General features: G+C 36.3%; 1 protein-coding gene across 1 annotated transcript in view; it reads left to right on the top strand.

Moving 5' to 3' along the window:
* Positions 1-14,862, top strand: part of LOC128553418 (fibropellin-3-like) — a 32,003-nt gene extending 17,141 nt beyond the window's left edge. The window contains exons 3-9 of the mRNA XM_053534561.1: positions 5,311-5,424; positions 6,645-6,758; positions 7,264-7,374; positions 8,007-8,120; positions 9,777-9,890; positions 10,360-10,470; positions 14,685-14,862. Coding sequence (XP_053390536.1) covers positions 5,311-5,424; positions 6,645-6,758; positions 7,264-7,374; positions 8,007-8,120; positions 9,777-9,890; positions 10,360-10,470; positions 14,685-14,833 — 827 coding nt within the window. The 3' untranslated portion in view covers positions 14,834-14,862. The remainder of the gene's footprint in view (positions 1-5,310; positions 5,425-6,644; positions 6,759-7,263; positions 7,375-8,006; positions 8,121-9,776; positions 9,891-10,359; positions 10,471-14,684) is intronic.
* Positions 14,863-15,013: the final 151 nt, after the last annotated feature.

The following is a 15,013-nucleotide window of genomic DNA, read 5'->3' as shown; positions in this document are numbered from 1 at the left end:
ACAAAAAAAGATAAAGACTTGATGATTGTCATTGGAAAAAAGATAATGAACATGAATTTCAGAAATGCAGACGTCTTTCTTCAATAAATTATGAGTAACAAGAGAAAATAATAAGTTAACAGATATAACCCATGTTGTCTTGGCTTGCTATCTTATTCGTAAACTTATTGTCAAAACATTTATAACAAGAGCCACAAGACAGCAAAACCTCGACTTCTCGAATTCAGGAATATAACCTTTAATGTTAAAATATCTATAAAGTTTCAATCGGTATCTGTGGAACTTTATGCTATAACATAGGTTTATAAACCTTGAGAAATGTGGTAGGTTTCAATTCAATATTTGCATTAGTTTGTAATAGTTACTTGTTTGGAAAACACAAACAACAAAGAAGCGTTCCCTATGTGTCGTACAGATATGGTGGCTGATTTCTGCCAGTGTCGTTCTGTCGTTCTGGCGCCAGCGCCATAACGAAAGAACGACGTTTTCCTCTTTTGGCGTTGTTTCGTTCCCTCGTTCTGGCACCCCCGCCAAAACGATATAACGAAGAATGCAACGCGACAGAACGAAAGAACGACACTTATTAACGGCGCCCTAAAAACGTCATCTTGGCGTTCTATCGTTCTGGCGCCCCCGCCATAACGACGGAACGAAACAACGCCAAATGTGAAAATACCGTTCTAGCGTCATGGCGCGTTCCGGTAGAGCATGCGCAGTGTTGTCATATGTCTACTGTTTCATAAACAGATTATATCCAGCTATAATACATACGTTATTCAAATTTGGAAAAAATAAACATACTGATAAAAACGGTGGAAGATTTTATCTAGTGTTAAATATGTATAGGGTCAAATATTTAGCCATATTTTTACTCTAAACATAAGTAAATATTTTTTATTTAATGCATTCATTCTAGCTTTGATGGAAAAGAATAATATCAGAAGGCATGTGGTTATATCCACTCCCTTTGTGAACTACATGTTTAAATATGACGAAAAACTGGGTCATCAATTAGCAGCAAACATAATGAACCTTAAGATACAATTTCCAAACTGACATTAAATTATATACATACAAATGTATCATAAACATGATGAAATCGGCTAAGACCACAATAGCAGCCCCTTAAATATGTCTAAAAATAGATTTTTTTCGTCGAATGTTTCCGCCACACTCCGTGAAAATCGAAAGTTGCCGAATATGAATGTACGGTACGGGTACGATATGGGGATTAGGAACAACCCAATTGGCGGTCTCCACTAAAAGGGAGTAACTCCGAGTTACTCTGCCGAAACATGAAAATACTGCGCATGCTCTACCTGAAAGCGCCAGAACGCCAGAACGACATTTTCACATTTGGCGTTGTTTCGTTCCGTCGTTGTGGAGGGGGCGCCAGAACGACAGAACGCCAAGACGACGTTTTAGGGCGTATTTATAAGTGTCGTTCTTTCGTTCTGTCGCGTTGCATTCTTCGTTATATCGTTTTGGCGGGGGCGCCAGAACGAGGGAACGAAACAACACCAAAAAGAGGAAAACGTCGTTCTTTCGTTATGGCGGGGGCGCCAGAACGACAGAACGAGACAACGCCAAAAGAGGAAAACGTCGTTCTTTCGTTATGGCGGGGGCGCCAGAACGACAGAACGACACTAGCAGAAATCAGCTACCATATACAGAGGACAGACATAATACCAAGCCGGGTTATCCGGATCACGTGTCTGGTACACTGAATTGCGCCATGATGTTTCGATCGGGCTATTTAACATGTCCCGAAAATGTACCGTATTCATGCGCGTGCAACTAGCCCGACTGAAACGAATGAAAATTGATATCATTGGGGTACATGGCAAAAATGGAGTACATAATCGAGCCCATTGAGAAATACACTTACTTTACGTTTCATTTGGTATGAATACGTCTATCTTTTCAACAAAACTGCTTTTCAGTGGAACAACCTAGAAAAACACAAAGAAAGTATATAAGTGACTTATACTAATGATCGATTGTGACAAGTTTTTAAAAAAGTTTCATGTTTTCGGGAAAATACAGTTTGTTTAAACTGATCAAAACGGATCATAAAAATGAGTGTGGAGATAAACCGATTGCTAAACTATTTGATCTGATAACTCATCACATGTATTGAAAATGTTTGTGAATATGATATACAATTTCGAGATTTGGTTAGTTTTTGGGCCAAATTTATGTCCCGATACTTTAAGAAGTGCCTGCGGCACCTCGAAGTCGAAATGCCTGCGGCACTATTTCAAAATAGGCATAACGTTCAAATTCGGAATTTTCTGGACACATTTTATGTTTTTGCAGATCACATATCATTTATAAATATGTTTTACGACGGCAGAGACGATATGGTTTGGGTCAGCGAAAAGAAATGAGTCTAAACAGTCACTGATGTGAAAAAATCCCGTTTCATTCCCAACTTATTTGTCCTTATATTTCAAGGAAATTGATTATTTGCCACAAACGTTAGCATGGATATGTTCATGAGGTATTTCTTTATCCCGCTACATTCCCCGATTTTTGAAAAAATGCTACATGCATTAACAAAATGACAAAAACGAAAAAAAAAATCACTCACTGATCTCGCTTGATTTGTCAACATTGGCGAATTGCCTGTGGTACCGGAAGCGAAGTGTCTTCATTCCTCATCGGCACAGGCGGTGCCACAGGCACTGTTTAGTACCCATGTGTCTGTAGCTCATGCAGTTTAAGACCTGCTTCATGCATTCTGGTGTCACTTGGCTTGTCTGCCTTTCCCTTTTTCTCTCTTCGGGCTTCCCTTTGCCGTTTCCTGTTGATGGGGATGTTGGAAACATCTTTGTAGTTTGAGGCAAAAGTGTTTGCCGCTTGTTTACCCGTCAACAGTTCACCATTCTCTTCCAAAGTTACTGAGCCTCTTCCTGTTTCTTCATCGTTCAGCTGTCTCGTTAATCTCCACAGCTTTTGGCCATCTCGCTCTAGGTTGAGTGAGGCTGTTTTGTTTCTCCAGCTCTTCCTCTGAAGTCTTTGACAACCCGGTTGATGTCTCTACCTTCCACTCTGATGTCTTTACAGAGTTCTTCACTCAGACTTTGGTAAAAGGTCCACCTGGCCTTCTTGCAGTTCCATCTGGGATGTTTGGTAAAGTAGAGGCATACGGTCCATAGTAAGATGAACTGGGCGATGGTCGCTACCTCCTAGTTGTTCATTGACTTCTCGCTTGACATGTCCATTTACTAGTATGTCATCAGTACATAAAGCAAGATCAGGGGTTGATGTTGTTCGCCAATTTCTGGAGTAAAATGTTGGGGGATCATCTGGCTTGTTGGCGAGGTTTAGCTTATTATCAGCAGGTCTCCACTTCCTCTCCACGTTTATCCAGGTGGTCATATCCCCAGCTTTGTGAGTGACTGTTAAAGTCTCCTCCAATGATGAACCTGGTTTCATCAGTTGTAACTTTGTCAAGAGACAGAGCTTTGTCACTTGGAGAGTATATATTCACAAGTTTCTAATTGAACTCGTTCTTTCTGAGGCTCAGAACTTGGAACTCGGAGTCATCCATATGCGTGTTGGTCTGGACAGCGCTGATGTTGTTCCTGACCAATGTCATGATGCCTCCTTTTCGTCTGTCAATTCTGTCACAGCGAAAACACTGGTATCCTCTGACTTTGAAGGATTTCTCTGGCTGTAGGTGAGTTTCCTGAATGCAACAGACATTGACTTCTTTCTCATGGAGGATATGCTCAAGTTCAGCTTTCTTGTTGAAGACACCCTCCGCATTCCAATGCATCAGCCTGAAAGGTTGATGCGGATTGGTTCTTCTCCTTGGTGTGTTCCTCCTTCTTCTCTTTGCATGTTGTGGATCGAAGGAGGGACCCCCAGTAGCTGTGGGTGGACTCTGTCGAGGCTCAGAGCCCGGCACTGAATCCCCCTGGAGGGACCTCAGAGATTCAGCACCACATTGTTGAATACCGGATGGCTGTGTAGTCATAGCGATATTGCATGGTGCTGTGGTTCGTTAAGAGAATGCAAATGGCCCAGCACCTCTGTCTTCAACTCTCTAGGTTTCTTTCGGGGTTACCTCACCCTTAGTTCCGAGTTAAAACCCTTTCCTGGGAACACAGGATCTATTTGTCCCATAGCCGGGGGTCTGTTCATAGGCATCAGGGCGTGTCCACACACCGGTGGGCCTGGCATGCCACATGTCTGGGGGCAGACCTCCTCCGAGTCCCCTGCAGTTCTGCCCGAGGCCGCAAGGTGCTCAGTTACCGTTTGGCGCCAACTGGGAGGCACTGCAAAAGGGCTTGTCTGCAAAGAGGCTATGTACTCTATGTACCGGCAGGGAAGACTTACGCACTCTGCTCCTTTTTCACCAGAAGGCTAGCCAGCGGTGGAGGCTGAAAGCGGAAGGTGACAAGCACACAACACACAGCACACCACACTTGACGCATCAGCAGACCAATGCCACATTTGTGTACAATTTTACATTCTATTTGTTTTCCGATATTCACGAGTGTGCCTCAAATCCATGTAAAAATGGTGGTAAATGCATAGATGGTATTAATATATACTGGTGTGCTTGTAAAATAGGTTTTACGGGAGAAAATTGTGAAGGTATGTGCAAGTTAACTAGAGTTTAAATTAATAACTTGAAGAACTTAAACAGTTTTACAAAGTAATAATTGCATAATAGAAAACATCTTAATTGTTTTATTTCCAAATTTTGATATTAATTTAGAAGAAAACAAAACACAAACTTGCACACAAAAACAACGAAATAAAATATTTCATATAAAGATTAACATCTCAAGTTTACGTTGTAAAACTCATTTTTGGTAAAACCGCATCGGTAGCCTAGTGGAAGAGCATCCGCACCGGGTGCGGGATGTCATGGGTTCGCGCCCTGGCTGCTACATACCAAAGACGTTAAAATTGGTACTATACTTATCGACCTGCATTTGGAGAATAGTTCTAGGACTGGTCAGCCAGGTGTCAGTATAATGTGACTTGGTGGGGTATCATGTAACGTGATTAAGATGGATATATCAGTAAGGCAGCACTATAAATAGGACATTGCGCATATTGCTACAAGTTAACATTGAATATTCTCCACAAATAAAACACGTACAGAAGTTACATTTGCTGCCTTCTACTTTGAGCTATTGTTAATTATCATGTGTTCCTGAAACAAATGATATAAACATTATACTATACATGTTATTTAAACTGGTTTTCATAAGTTAATTTTTAGTACATGTATTCTGGATTTTTCTGAGGTTTGTATTGATTTGTCATCTTCCTAGTTGTATATTTAAGACCGTGTTGGATGTGCGTCAGAACCCTGCCTCAACGATGCAACTTGTGTTGACACTGGCAATGAATTGACTTGTGTTTGCGAAGAGGGTTTCACAGGGATAACGTGCGAAACAGGTACAGATGTGTAAATCATTTTTATTTCAAAGAGCCGACGCAGCCTAGTGTACTTTTAATTTTGTGAGGGTAGTCGACGAATTTTTGACTCGGTACTATATCAATCGATAACTTCTAGGTTAAAAATTTGGCTGCGAAAAATGATGTCATTAGCGATCATATTGAAAATCTGTCCACGATGCAAGAAGCAGAACTTAGTGTGCATTTTATATATTATAATCAGTAATTGTCAATTTTGGTAGGTCCATTGGTTGTTGTCTTCTTTCACAGGAATAACACCATTATGTGGAGAATATTGAGAATATTGACAATATAGGTATTTATGATTCACCCAGGTTAGGAGTCGGTGTCGGCGTTGGCGTCACACCTTGGTTAAAGTTTTGCATGCAAGTACATACAGCTATCATTTAAAGGCATATAGCTTTGAAACTTATCTTTTCTTTTTCTAGGTCAATTACCAACCTCACTGGGTCAAGTTTAACTCTGACATGTATTTTGAGCAAATTATGCCCCCTTTTGGACTTGCAAGTTACTATCTCCAAAACTAATGCAGATATTGAATTGAAACTTCACATGTGTCTTCGGGATTATAAAACTAGTTGATAACATCAAGTCCAATAACTCTGACATGCATTTTGGCCAAATTATGCTTATGCCCCTTTTGGACTTAGAAAATCCTGGTTAAAGTTTTGCGTGCAAGTACATACAGCTATTACTAAAAGGCATATGGATTTGAAGCTTATTTTTTCTTTCTCTAGATCAATAACCAACCTCACTTGGTCAAGTCCCATAACTCTGACATGTAATTTGGGCAAATCATGCCCCCTTTTGGACTTAGAAAGTCCTGGTTAAAGTTTTACATGCAAATTACTATTTCAAAAACTAATGCAGATATTAAATTGAAACTTTGGGGTTATAAAACTATTTGATTGCATCAAGTCCTATAACTCTGACATGCATTTTTGGTTAAATTATGTCCCCTTTTGAACATAAAACTTTTGGTTAAAGTTTTGTATGCAAGTCTCCAAAAATAATGCAGATACTTGATTGAAACTCTATATATTTTAAGATTTAGGTTAACATTTTCTTGCTTCTGGGAAAATAATTCGAATAGTCGGGCATTGGCTGTCTTACGGACAGCTCTTGTTTTAAACAGTAACTGCATTTAAAACCCAGGTGGTCGATTTGCTCAATGTTTTTTATCTTTTGTTCCAAACAAGACATAGACGAGTGTGCTTCGAATCCATGTTTTAAACATTCCTCATGTGTAGATGAAATAAATGGCTACTCATGTGAATGTAAAGACGGGTATGTCGGCAGATACTGTCACATAGGTTTGTAAGAAAAATTACTTATGCATATACTTGAATCATTGACTAACGGAAAAGAAAACTATTACTGTTATCACTCTTACATAGTCTTATGTTAACTTTCTAGCAATAAAAGCAAAAGAAAACCCAGGGTGTCCTTCTGTCTTTCTGGGAATTCTTTCTGGCAAACACGGATACAGTGGTACAAGCGCCGACCTGGATGGCCTCTACATACATACAACCAAGTTGGGTGGACTTGAACCCGCAGAACTGAGATGTGATTCAGCCTCAGCCTTTCACCACTCTGTTACGGATGCGCCGCAATAATATAAAACTTATTTTGAAATGTATATGGAACTTTTGATAATATGAATCAAGTAAATTTGACCTTAATTAAACTTTGTGTTCTCTGTATCAATTATTGGTAAATTCCATTAACGCACTGATGAGCTTTAACAATAATCTGTTAAGGTTTTATTCATTGTAACATAGTCTCATGTACTTACCTTTACCTCATGTTATTCATTAGATATTGATGAATGTTTCTCGAATCCCTGCATGAACGGTGGAAAATGTGTTGATGGTATCAGTATTTACTGGTGTGCTTGCAAGGAAGGATATACCGGGCAGAGATGTGAAGGTATTTGAATCACGTATTGTTTTTATCCCAAACAGTGATTTTATTATAGGACTGATGTCTGTTTATCTGGCTTTTATGCATGTGTAACATTTGCATGATTATAGCCCATTTCGCGCTATATTAAAATGTACATGTGATATTTCAAATGTTATACATACATAAAACTCAGAAAAACACAAAACAATCCAATAATTAAACCTTTAGCGTTCTTTGTTTGATTGGAAAGTAAATTGACTCTTGATAGAATAGACAGAAACTAACTTCATATCAACTTTAACAAGTACTAGTATTGACTGGAAATCTGCATATTACATGCCTTAGCTATAAACAAATAAACATTTATGTCAATGATATACATATTTATAAATATGTCACCATATAATATAAAACAGTACACGGCCGAGATACATTACATTACTACATAAAAATGAAATTCAGTTTCAACCACATTTTGGTTACCGGTTCGCTCTATCGAAGCCGTTGACCGGTAGAAAGTTATGAGCTAGGTGTTTAGCTATGATACTGTTTTTATCAAATATTCTTCAATTACATGTGTAATATCTATGAAATACAAAAATGGTTTTTTGTTTATTACAACAGTCTCAATTACTTCTAATCACATTTCTCTTCAGTCCAGACTAAATGCTCTTCAAACCCGTGCCTTAACGGGGGCGCATGTGAAGTTATTGCGCATGGATACAAGTGTCACTGTAGTATTGGTTTCACAGGACAAAGCTGTCAAACAAGTAAATACTGCTGCACATTTATAAGTATGATTTTGATAAAACATATAAAGTCTCCTGAATATATAAAACTCGGGAAACGAATGTTGCTTCCCCAAAGAACGCATTAATTATAGGCGTGTTTGAATGCTTGAAAAAAATGTAAAATATACATGCTTATTGATATTGGTATATTTTCCTTTCAAAAAGTCTTTACAAGTTTCCATTCAGTTATTAAATTGTTGAAAAATGAGCATAATAACCTACTGTTATATAAATTCTTAATTATATGACGCATGTAATTGTCAGTAAAAATCATGTCGTGTGAGGTAAGTTGAACTAGACTGCGTTATAACGTGGTTAGATTCAGCCAAGAGGCTCCAATCGGAACAGCCTTCTCCCCTAATCACAAAAACATTGGTTATTGAATATCTTTCTTTTTACAATTTAAAACAAATGTACAGGGAATACATCTGAAACCGCTGGTGGTAATTTCATGAAACTTTAGGTACGAGACATACCAAACGAGAAATACACCTCACTTCTGTTAAAAGGTTCTTATCTTGTTGTCACTACAATTTGATGAAGCGGCATAACAGCAACTCCACTAAGTGTGTTTATGACGCTCTGATACATCTTTCATAAGACATTTCAAAAAACAAATGTCTGACAAAAAGACTTAAATCGGTACGGTATTTAAGCGGTTGCAGACATACCAATTTACGTCCTGTATGTTAAGGTATTAGATCACTCATAGTAATGTTTACAAAATGGCCTTTGCTTGGTATATTCTGAAAGGTAACCGTGTTTTGCACTATTTTGCAATTTTAAACAACTTTTAACGTGCCGTTTTTTATAAATTTTGTTTAACTTGTGGTATCTCCTCAAGCTCAAGTAGCGACAAATTTCAAAGTGATAGCCACTATTCAAAACGTTTGCAGAGAACTTATTTTACCATTAATTTTAATGAACATCAAACTATTGGTAAACAATTATTAAACACAAAATAAAAATGTCAGTATCATTTTTTTCTATGGTGCCTCAAGTAAACGGATTTAATGAGGCAGAATTCATACTTTAACATTGAAAAAATAAGGTCGAATGCTGTGTTTCTGCTTTGAATTTTGCTTACTCCAATTAAAAATAACCTTAGGACAGACGTAAAACCTACCTAAATTTCTTCCACAATATAAATCTAAGAGTGAAAGCAAAATAGAGAACTTCCACAGCGTGTAACTCAATATTTTTAAAGATGTGTAACTCTACCCCTCCTGTTTAAGTTGTAAATTCACTTTGAACACCAAGAAATCACTTAGAATATTCATCTTTTTCCATTTTTTTTTTGTACAAGAAATCAATAGTAAGTCTTGAAAGAAGTAAAAACTTACTAGAAAAAGGAAAATAAGGAGAAAAAAAATGGTCCCAGTAGGACTTGAACCTACGACCCCCTAAGAATTGCAGTAAAAGTAGGTTTGTGGTAGGAATTGAATACTCTTCAAAAAGGAAGTTCTCTGTTAGTGATCTAATACCTTAAAGAAAACAATGATGAATAACACAACGTAAAATATTGCTGGACTTTAAGAATTATCCATTGAGTTAACTTTAGCTAATTGTGTATTCATTGACCAGTGAATCCCATTTTATTCATGATTTACAATCAGTTTATGAATCTCTCTTCAGACATTGACGAATGCTCTTCAAATCCCTGCTTCAGAAAATCTAAATGTTTAGACGGAATTAATGGGTATACATGTAAATGTAACGCTGGGTACAAGGGAGACCGATGTGAAATAGGTAGGTGTTTCTGGTTTATTTGTGCTGTATGTTGCGGTTTGGACAGGCTACGTTTATGCAAGCTAGCTTTCCCTGTTGGATATCCACCCTTATTTTATAACGGTGAGATTAGATATATTTCTATTATCATTATGCATCAATATCACTAGACACTGAACATGTATCTAAAACTATAGTACAACAGATCATATTTATTATATCAGGAATTGCAAAAAAGCCACGTGGCAGTTCTTTCTTTCCAAAGTTTTAATGTGCTTTTCTTTGCTTCACCGACATTTCATATTGTATGTTACCAGTATGGTTCATTATGATTACTTCTGGGATCATATTACAAGTTCAAAGATTCTTTTGCCTAGCAACATATATTTTTGTACTTATTTCGAGTTTAAGATTTTATTCTCTAGTACTTTTATTGTATAGAATATGAAGTTCTTTTAAAAAGAAAATATTACTAAGAAATTTGCTGTAGAAATTGACGAGTGTGAAACGAATCCTTGTTTTTATGGAAGTGTATGTGTAGATGGACTCGACACTTACTGGTGCGCTTGCAAAATAGGCTATGAGGGGAAGAGATGCGAGGGTAAATATACAAATCGAAATTTTTTAATAGGGAATATCAGTACACTGTGTTGTTTTATGCGTCTGTATAAAAAAGATGTATATATCTACTACATGAGAACCGACTTACATAATACTTTAATTACAAATTTATTATTTGCTGACTTCAAATCACTTGCCCCTCATCGATGTGGGTTCGAGCCTTACTCGGGGCTGTGAATTCTTCATGTGAGGAAGCCATCCAGCTGGTTTGCGGAAGGTCGTTGGTTCTATTCAGGTGCCCGCTCGTGATGAAACAATGCACAGAGGGGCACCTGGGGTATTCCTCAACTATCAAAGCTTGAAAGTCACCATATGACCTATGATTGTGTCGGTGCGACGTTAAACTCAACCAAAAAAATATTACTTGCAGTCTTATAAGAAACAAAATATACATGTGTCTGTAATTTATCTAATATTATGCAATAAAGAGAAAAGAGAAGCCCTCACCATAACAAAGAATCAAACAGTCATAGTCAAATGTGTCTGCCATTAAAACTGAAACTCTTTTGTTTCTGGCTAAAAACTAGAACTTTTGTTTTATCACATTTAACTTCCACATTTGCGATATAAGGACAATGTTTAATATAAGTTACGTGTCTGTAATTTATCTAATATTATGCAATAAAGAGAAAAGAGAAGCCCTCACCATAACAAAGAATCAAACAGTCATAGTCAAATATGTCTGCCATTAAAACTGAAACTCTTTTGTTTCTTGCTAAAAACTAGAACTTTTGTTTTATCACATTTAACTTCCACGTTTGCGATATAAGGACAATGTTTAATATAAGTTACAGTTGTAAGGTTCGGCAAAGAATTTTAGTATCAATGAAGGTTTCTGGTTCGTACTGAGGTTTATGCTATGTTAATGAAAAGCAAAGTCAACATAATTATATAGTAACAAAGAAGATGTACCATCATAAGTGTTCACACCGACGTACCTACAAGTTCTATCACTTACAAAATATTCAAAGCATTAGCGGGTCTTTAGACACAGAATAAAACTCGTTGAGTTAGTCTATAAAAGCCACAATCACAATGTTGATATTTTCAAAAATGTGAATGTTTAAGAAGAAAGTATTAAGTGTATTTAGTATTAGCTACAAGGTATATAAGCTTAAATTTATCTGAATAAATAGACCCACCATTACATGTAAATATATACTGGACATTTTATTCCCCTATTCCATAAATCTGGAATAATTACGGTATTTAATACAATGTTATTTTGAATAACTATGTTAAAACATTAAAACATCATTCATTTAATAAGCAGTCCACTGTAAACTCTCTCATGAAAAGTAAATCGTTTGTAAATGTGCTTTTTTGAAGTTTTGAATCATATGCAAAGGTTGAATATTTGTTTGCCACACCAAATTGAAAAGTTGTTCATCGGATTTTTTTCTGAAAAAATTTAAACGGCGAGCGAAAAAATAATTTAAATATTTGTTATTGTTTTTGAGAAAGTCAGGAGCGAGCGAAGAGCGAAGAAATATATTTGTCTTGTTTTGGCTCTCGATTAACTAAAAAAACTTAAAATAGAATTTACAGCCCTTTTACATTAGAAATAATTAACCAGGGATTGAGAAAACATGGGTACATTTTGGTTTGGGTACATTTTGACCAGCAGAAGCACAACAAAGCAAACTCATGAAAAAAAAGTATATAAAATACTATTGGAATACAGTATAGTGTAATCAAATAATGTATGCGTTTGAAAATGCTGTTAAAAATATGTAATATACAACAATGCATAACCTACCATAATCATGAAATAGATATGTGACTTGAATATTTACCGCTATGAAAATGTAGCATTTTCAGCTCTACTTTTCCGAATCCGATTTTCGAAGTTTTTGATAAAGTCAAATATCTGTTACGAAAGCCTTTTACTTGAAACTTAAAATAGTTATTTACTATCAAAGTCTACACCAGGAGAAACAGTGTCCATAACTTGAATTTTGACAGAGTTATGCCACTTTTTAACTTAGATTTTTTTGTTAAAGTTTCATATAACATCCAATATCTCTGTTACTTTAAAAGCTATTGACTGTTATGTCCCTTTTACTGGCAAAGCTCTAATTCAGAGTCAAGCACTGAGAAAAGCCGAGCATGCTGTCTTACGGCTAGCTCCCTTTTGTTCTAACTTTAAACTTTCTTAACAGAAAAAAATTGTTGAAACAAAGTTTCAATTAAGGTCTGAAATGGTGATTAACATGCATTAACATTATTCTACTCGAGGACTTAAAAGTTTGAAGCTTTAAGTTGGTCTGAACACAACTCATAATGTAAATTCCATACCCCACCCACTTTCGTATAAAAATTTAAATCAAATAAATTAGTGTGTGTTTTCATCCAATTTTCAATGAAATAAGTCCGATTTTAGTATCAAATCAATTTGGTAAACATTGGCAGAAAATGGCGTAACTGCATAAGGGGAAATAACTTTTATGCAACTAAATCGAAGTGCCCTCATATATTATAGACGAAATGTATTAATTGTTATTAAATTACATTTTAGAACAATCTGGGACTGGAATTATAAGCATTGTACACTGTTACGTCCGTAAAAAGTAGCGCACCATTTTTTTTTTGCCTTGATTTTTTTCAATGGGGCGAGCGCAAGTCAAAAACAAAAAAAAACAAAAAAATTTTGTGTTTCTGAAAATATACGAGCGGCAAATCCGATGAACAACTTTTTAATTTGGTGTGGCCTTAACATTAAATTGCGGGTTACTTTTGATGTAAATTATATCCTCAGACGTAAATATAGCTATTGATCGGAACTGTTAGCAAACCTTGTAGGCCAATTAGCAATCCTTTCATGAAAGGTGTAATTTGTTTGAATGACAACCCCGTTTTGTATGTGGAATTCTTTCAGTGGTAAAGTTGGTTTACAGGTAGACCCGTGACTGAAATTCCACTGGAAAGTCGTTGTATAGGCTAAGTTTTGTCAGTGGAACTTTTACCTCCCCTCAACCGTTCAACCATATTTAATTGAAAATACTTCTTTAATTCGATCTTGTTTATTTGGCTCCAACATAGTAAATACTTCAGTGTACATCCCGTAACACTGCATAGTGTGGCGGCACATTAATTGATGTTGTCCGTGTGTTTGTCTGCCTTCCCAATAGCCCTTTTTCATCCATGTCTTAGCAAATGTAAATTATATAGCGTAGCTGACGAGTCAGTATGATTTTGTGGGACTGATATGGTGTTCGAAAGGGAGGAGCACACAGAAGCCGGAGAAATAATTTATGGTGGGTTAGACTGTAAAACTGATTGTATTTCTCTTTATGCAACTTAATTTTTCTTGCAAAAATAATGATCAAAAATTATTTTATTGAGAAAAAAAAATAATAACGTTTTTTTTTCAAATTATTTTACATATAAATTATTGAAAGGTTATCTAACGTACTGCTGTCTGGCAATTGTAGCAAGTGGGACTAAAAGCTAATATTTAAGCTATAGCATTTGGAATCCAACTTTGAATTATCAACTGCTTATGATGTTACAAATGGTGAGCTATCAAAGCTAAAATAACCAAGAAGATGTGTAAGTGTTTGTTTTCATACAGCGGCGAATCCTTGCAAAGTCTGTGAAAATCAACTTTGTTCATAACAAATGCATGAATTTGATCCTGATTAAGCTCGATCCTACAATGTTGAGAATAACAAAGATGACATAGTAAAAGTTTGTGTTTTGCATTCCTCAGGATAACAAAAAAGTGATACAAAATTCACATCAAAGTCAACAGAAAGAAACCAAAACCGCGTTAAAAAGCAAGATATTTGAGCCGTGCCATGAGAAAACCAACATAGTGCCTATTGGATTTGGAGAAACTGTTAGCGAACAGCATGGATCCTGACCAGACTGCGCGGATACGCAGGCTGGTCTGGATCCATGCTGGTCGCAAACCCACTATGGTGGTTTTGTCATGGCGCGGCTCATATATTAGAAGTAGAAGCGTACCTACGAAGTAAAATTAAAAAAACGCCCTGATGGTTAACTTAATAAAAATATCATATCTTCGTTCACGTAATATTTTTACGTATTAGTCTAAATCTGAATACATACTAAGAACCATATGGACAAAAAATACAATCAATGCATGCAGACACTAATGTATCATTTTTCGTTTTACTGTCAACTAATCCATGACATGAATACAATATATTTGGAGATTTGTTTTTGCAGATTGTAAAGTATGTGGGCCGGAAGACTACCACGATTTACTTCATGTGTCTAAAGATGCCAGCAAAACTGAAATCACAAAAGCGTTTCGGCGACTGAGCACAGTGATGCATCCTGATAAGAGACCGGTAGTTGATTCTTCAAATTTATAATTATTTTTGTCTAGCGCTGAGAATAAAATAATCGAAATTCATATATTCTGTATATTTTAAAAACAATGTGTAAGTTAAGTGCGGCTGATACAAATCATGTCTCAATGGAGTTTCACCATTTCATGACTTAAGACAGAATTAAGCATAAATGTACAGAGTTGTTAAATCTTTTAAGGATTG

The sequence above is a fragment of the Mercenaria mercenaria genome, unplaced genomic scaffold (genome assembly GCF_021730395.1).
Source record: "Mercenaria mercenaria strain notata unplaced genomic scaffold, MADL_Memer_1 contig_3807, whole genome shotgun sequence".
Classification (NCBI taxonomy): domain Eukaryota; kingdom Metazoa; phylum Mollusca; class Bivalvia; order Venerida; family Veneridae; genus Mercenaria; species Mercenaria mercenaria.
Note: the sequence above shows the minus strand (reverse complement) of the source record. Positions and strands in the feature narration are given on the sequence as shown.